We start from the raw sequence: 6,226 nt of genomic DNA on the forward strand, positions 1-6,226 counted from the left end.
ATTACCAGCACTGTGGAAAATAAAAAGTGTTTTTTTTTTAATAAAATTAGTGCCTTTTTTATACAATTAAAACACATCTTTCATTTGTTGCGCTACATTAAAAATGAATATTGCGCAGTGTTTTTGAGCCGTGTATGTCAAAATTTTCATTTGTACAAATTCCGTCGTTTTATATTTCCGCATAGCTTTTATGGCATGTATGGGCCGTCTAATTGGCCGATCACCGAAGCTGATTAATTGCTTGAATTAACGCTTTGATTTTTACCGTATTTACACATGCATAAGTCTAAAATAAACCACCCAATAGTAAATTATTAGCTTTCGAATGTTCATGTTTCTCTTTTATTTCGTGCTTTCACCTAGAGTTTGTTGTTTGTCTTTCAAAAAAAATAAAGGGCATAATAACCAAAGGAAAAAATTGGTATGAAAAGAAAATTAAAATCATCTCATTATATGTAGACTAGCACTCCTATTATGAACTCATACGATACCAGTAGCGGATCTTGAGCTTGGTTGTGCGGGAAACCCGATCGTTAACGTTTATCGTGGTATTGCCATACGCTAACTATCGCATCAGCTGTACAATTTTCTACGCTAGCTATCGTTGATAAATTTTTGCACGATACGTAGGGAGCTACTTAAATAAAAGTAAATATAAAATAATTACAAAATCCAAAAAAATTCAACTAAAGCCTCATTCCCAACACTCTGTTGAAACACCCTGGGCACGAAACCTTAAAGTGGCACAAACCTTCAAAATATTTCTGACTTATTTTTACGGGCGCGCAAACTGCCTTCTACTTCTGTTAAAACATACTCTAAAATCTATTTTTTTATTAAACTTTTTTTTTTTACTTTTAGCAAAGAGGATAGATTTAAATCTATCCTCTTTGTTTTTACAGCTTTTAAGAACTTTTGCAGCTTTTTAACACTTTTACGTACAAGAGAAATGAATTGTTAGTATTTATGTTTTGTTTTGCAATCTGTTTCATATAGATTCACAAAAATTTGTAAAATAACTCTGCTGTCATTAATAAATAAATAAAGTACATCTATCGGGCGTGATGGAATCGGAATACGAAAGCTGATTTTTTACGATACGCTAGCAAGCGTTTATCGTATGAAAACACATAATAGGGGTGTTAAACTCGAGGAATCAACCAAATGTTTCTAAACCTTATTTGGGTCACATGTTCTGCGATGCGAACTAGCCTTTAGATACCAAAGCATTGGCAGCACTGTTCATGCCTTGTCAAAGTATTCCCCACCTTTTTGCAAATTTCCCTCTTGGATTCTTTTCTGGCATTTGTGTACACGTTTCCAGAGGTGAGCCATAATTTTAGTGAATTATTAATTATCTCTAAAACAATTAAAAATTATAGTATATCAGTGTTAAAGAACAGTGAATGAGCTAACTTTGCTAAATAATTAAGCAAGAAATCGGTAAAAATAAAAGAAAATATGCTCCCAGACATTTCTAACCTCGAAAACTTGCACGTCACGAAATACATTTCGCAAAATATAGAATTCTACAAATTATCCTGATTAATTATAATTTTACCTCTTTTTATCTTACAGAAAGACAAACAAAATGCAAATTTTCGTTAAAACGCTAACTGGCAAGACCATAACCTTGGAGGTCGAGCCCTCTGACACGATTGAAAATGTCAAAGCTAAGATTCAGGATAAAGAAGGTATTCCACCAGATCAACAACGTCTTATTTTCGCCGGCAAACAATTGGAAGATGGACGTACACTCTCTGATTACAATATTCAAAAGGAATCAACACTTCACTTGGTATTGCGTCTACGTGGTGGTATTATTGAACCATCATTGCGTATCTTGGCACAAAAATATAATTGCGATAAGATGATCTGCCGTAAATGCTACGCTCGTTTGCATCCACGTGCGACAAATTGTCGCAAGAAGAAGTGTGGACATACCAACAACTTGCGTCCCAAGAAGAAGTTGAAGTAGACTACTGGAAATGGCGAAGACGAGTGTTGCGAATTTTTCGTTTGTTATTTCTGTGTTTACATTAAAATGTATGAATATGAATTGAAGTGAAGAATATACTAATTTCGAAACATTGAAATTTGTGTTGACTAAAACTCTATTGTAATCATAAAAGTGGACGTTTGATAAGAGCAGAATCTTGATCTTTTGGAGTAGAAAGAAAAATTGTAAGAGTTTAAACAGGGTTGGATTTGTTACAATATAGAAGGATGAGTTGTTCTTTAGCCTCAATCACTGCCGCAAGACTCAAATCTTATTTCGGGGAAGAAAAGAGCGTCATAAGCCTTGGCATATTCTAAAATACTGAATGAGTATACTTTGACAAAGTCTTAGCAGCAAATTAGTGTTGTAGTTGGTGTAACCATAAACACTACGAAGTGTAAGGGAATATGAATCAGAAACCGGTACAACGGCATTGCCTTTCGTAGTTTTTTTTTACCTTCGAACCTCTGTTGAATTTAGTGGCCTCTTGCGGCTCTGCCACGGGGATATTCAACCCCCCTTAAACAGCTGGGGGCTCAAATCAATGTCACATGCACTAATAATGTCAATATTTTGGGACTAAAGGGGTTGCTAGCGCAATTTATAGTCTGTTGTTGTGCATGTGCAATAAAGACTCTCTCCAAAGGTTATGAGTAGTGTTATCGATGTTGATGGTCCTTTTCCGGATATAGATTCGTTACCTACGTTCCTATATAGCACCATCGAGGTACAAGCCCGACCATTTCGGCGACTATTTAAAATTACCACAATGAATCTTCTAGGTCATACCGCCCTCCACCCCCTAGTTCTATTGGGGGTCGTAAGAGCCTCGGCTGCTAAGGAAACAGAATTCTCCACTTTTAGGTCAGGTTGATAATTGAATTGTATAAGCTATAAATTGCGCTGGCAACCTTTTGAAAGGGTTGCGCTACACAATCTCTTGAATCATTTTGGTATTTTAGTCACCCCTTAAGACAGCCATACTTGCCGCAGGCTTTTCCTGGATAAGACGGCAAACCCTTTATACAAAGCTACAATGTCAATGAACCGATTCGAAAACATACGCAGGATACTTCGATTCGATGATAAGAGAACACGCAACTTTCGAATTTCATCAGACAAATTTGCGCCCAATCGTCATATATGGGAATTGTTTCTACAGAGGTGCCGAACAGTAATCATTTCAAAAGCATTTGTAACAATTGACAAACAGCTATTAAGTTTTAGGGGACGCGCAAGTTTTATTCAGTATATGCCATCGAAGCCAGCCAAGTACGGAATTAAATTCTTTTGGCTTTATGAAAGCGATTCGGGTTATGCGATTGATGGCTAAGTTTATTTAGGTCGCCAGCACGGAAATAATGTTCCACATAATGTAGTTGAGAATATCGTAAAATCCCTTGTTACAACCATAGAGAATTCTCGGCGAAATCTAACTTTTGATAATTATTTCACGAGAATTCCCCTTGCATTGGATTTATTGGAAGCTGGAATAACGATTGTAGGAACTTTGCGTAAAAATAAAACGAAATACCAGAAGAATTCCAAGCTTCTAAAGGAAGAAGCGTTTACTCATCTCAATTTGGTTTCAAAGATGACTTAACATTAGTAAGTTACGTCGGAAAAAAAAAACAAAGCGGTTATATTACTAAGCTCTATGCATCCCGATGATGTTGTTAACATTGAGAATGTAACTAAAAAACCAGATATTGTCGAGTTCTATAACAAAACCAAGGGTGTAATTATACATGCAAGAGGCAAACAAGGCGATGGCCTATGGCTGTTTGGTATAATATAATGGATGTTGTAGCTCTGAACGCCTTTTTGGTATTTATTCAGGAAAATCCCGCCTATGAAACTGCGATACGGCACAAATGGCGTATTTGCCTGAAGGAACTAGCAATTGAGTTAGTACTTCCATTTATGAAGCGGAGAGCAGAAAGTTCAACGAAACTGTCTAAAGTTCATAAAATGGCTATGGCAAATTTTATACAGATTGAAGAAGAAGTACCGACTAAGAATGATGCTTCGCCGATAAAACGAAAAGATATGAATTCTGTCCTTCCAAAATAAATCACATGAGCAGACTATTTTGCGCTAAGTGTGCTAAAAGGATTTGTAAAGAACATTCATTACTGCTTTGCGAAACTTGTTCCAATTGTACTAATTAGCACACAATTTTTTGTATTTATATAACCATTACACATATTTGTAATAATAAAAAAAACGATAAATGAATTAAAGTTTTATCCCAGTAATATTTTGTTTTATTTATAATTAAACCCATACTTCTGGTACTTGAGCCTCCGAGGCTCATCGTATATATAACTGTAGTTTTTTTACGCATGCATCCTAGGGTTAATTGTAAACAAATTATATCTCATTCTCATATTTCTTTGCGAAATATTTGAAAAAGTTGAGCTCTACATTTGGAAAAGTATTTTGCGATTTATTGCGAAATCATGGTGGAACGATACAAGGTGGCAGCATACCTACAAACATAAATAAAAGTTCCATGTACTTTGTTTTTGTAAATTCGATGGACAAATGTCAAAATCGTACTGCGCCGGAAGTTGATGTATCAAATCAAATAAAAAAAGTTTATAATAAGCTGTCGCATGCTACCACCTTGTATTGTTCCGTCATGTTGCGAAATGCTGGCCAATCAGTATTGCGAAATTATAGCTTTTACCATCAGGATAGAGCAGGAATTCCCGAACTCCACAATCCCGGCATTTTGGGATTTAAAAACGTATGTTGCGAATTTCTTGGAAGATTATATTTGCATTAAACAAACGAACTTATATCCAACCATATAATTGAGCCATGATCAAAAACTGGACTTTATTTTTTAAATATTGAACAGCAAATCATCAGCTATTAAAACAAAAAAAAAAGTGCAAAGAAAAAATTTGGAATGAAAAAAGTTGCTCACGATCTGCTTCCAACGTCAAATAAAAAAAATTCCGAGCTGCCTTCTTAGTTTTTATTTATTTTTTTATTTATTTACTATATCAACGTCAACACAGACACAAAGCGGTCGACTACTGGATACAAGCCCTCACTAGGGTAGGCACCTTGTCGTTGGTGTGAGGTCTTAGCCGAACTCCATAGCGCCCGACTATGAGGCGGAGCTGTTTAGGACTGACATCTACGCCGTTTCGCCTCATACGAGGGCGGCGGGATGTCGGTGACCAAGAACTGCCAACCCCCTAATCCAGGGTGTTATGCGGACCGTGCCTATTGGACGATTTGCAGCCAGGGGATAAATTCGGCTGTATTCGAACGGAGCCTTCCCGATACCGGGCCACCTCGGGAAGTATTAATGGCCTTAACACAGCAAGGGGCGCTGCTGTGGCGGACGGTTCTTTCCCCGTATATAATACTGGACCGCTGGGCTCGCCTTGTCGGGCAGGTGGTCGTACGACCAAGATGAACGACTCATTAACTGACTGTAATAAGGACGATGTAAAGAGGAGGACTGAGTCGCAATCCAAGGACGACAAATACGAATTAAGCGATGCGTCGGACTCGGGGAGCGAGAGTAGTGCTGATTCAATGAACTCCGTGTTGGAGAAGCACACAAATGAAAACGGAGTAGAAGAGTGGAGAAGGGTACGGAGCAGAGGAAGTAAAAGAGCTCTCTCGCTGTACCGTGCAGCACTAAGAATTGTTCAACGCTTGGGAGCAGTGGTCGACCCAACAGAAGTGGAGATCGAGCGCTTGGAATGGGCCCATGAAGTGGTAGAAGTAGGAGATAAGCCAAACGGAGATAACGCTAAGACTCCGGCTTTCTCGGAGGCGCTAAAGGGAGTTAACGCTAAGACTCAGGCTTTCTCGGAGGTGCCAAAGGGAGATAACACTAAGACTCCTGCTTTTCCCGGGAAGATGAGTGATGTGGCAAAGCAGTCACTGACTGTGGCGCTGGTTGATCGTATCAGTCCTTTCGGACAAATGACTACTGAAAGGTGGAGATCTGTGGAAAGGGAGCTTATTAGCTTAATGCTTAAGATGATGCGGGAACAACCAAGTAAGCCCCTTCCAACCTTTGATTCGGGGGGATGGTATAACGGTGTGAAGATGATAGCGTGCGACAACATCGCTAGCTTGCAGTGGCTGGAGAAAGTGGTTCCAAACCTCCAAAGGCAAGGCACGAACGCGCGGTTTGAGGTGGTGGATAAAGCGCAAATCCCCACGGTACCAAAAGTTAAGGTATGGATACCATGC

At 38.5% G+C, this 6,226-nt stretch overlaps 1 protein-coding gene across 2 annotated transcripts; it reads left to right on the top strand.

Annotated features, from left to right (window-relative positions):
* Nucleotides 1-1,193: 1,193 nt before the first annotated feature.
* RpL40 (ribosomal protein L40) lies at nucleotides 1,194-2,096 on the top strand. Of its 2 annotated transcripts, none has more exons than XM_067769980.1 (2): nucleotides 1,194-1,326; nucleotides 1,579-2,096. In XM_067769980.1, the coding sequence occupies exon 2, from the start codon at nucleotides 1,592-1,594 to the stop codon at nucleotides 1,976-1,978; it is 387 nt and encodes a 128-aa protein (XP_067626081.1). In that variant the 5' UTR covers nucleotides 1,194-1,326; nucleotides 1,579-1,591; the 3' UTR covers nucleotides 1,979-2,096. The 2 variants fall into 2 exon arrangements, with proteins under 2 accessions (XP_067626081.1, XP_067626082.1); XM_067769981.1 differs by having other exon boundaries at nucleotides 1,314-1,443.
* Nucleotides 2,097-6,226: the final 4,130 nt, after the last annotated feature.

This window comes from Eurosta solidaginis, chromosome 2 (assembly GCF_040869045.1).
Source record: "Eurosta solidaginis isolate ZX-2024a chromosome 2, ASM4086904v1, whole genome shotgun sequence".
NCBI lineage: Eukaryota > Metazoa > Arthropoda > Insecta > Diptera > Tephritidae > Eurosta > Eurosta solidaginis.

Bases quoted from the DNA above. Each gene is read 5' to 3' on its own strand.
- RpL40 (XM_067769980.1), top strand. From the start codon at position 1,592: ATGCAAATTTTCGTTAAAACGCTAACTGGCAAGACCATAACCTTGGAG.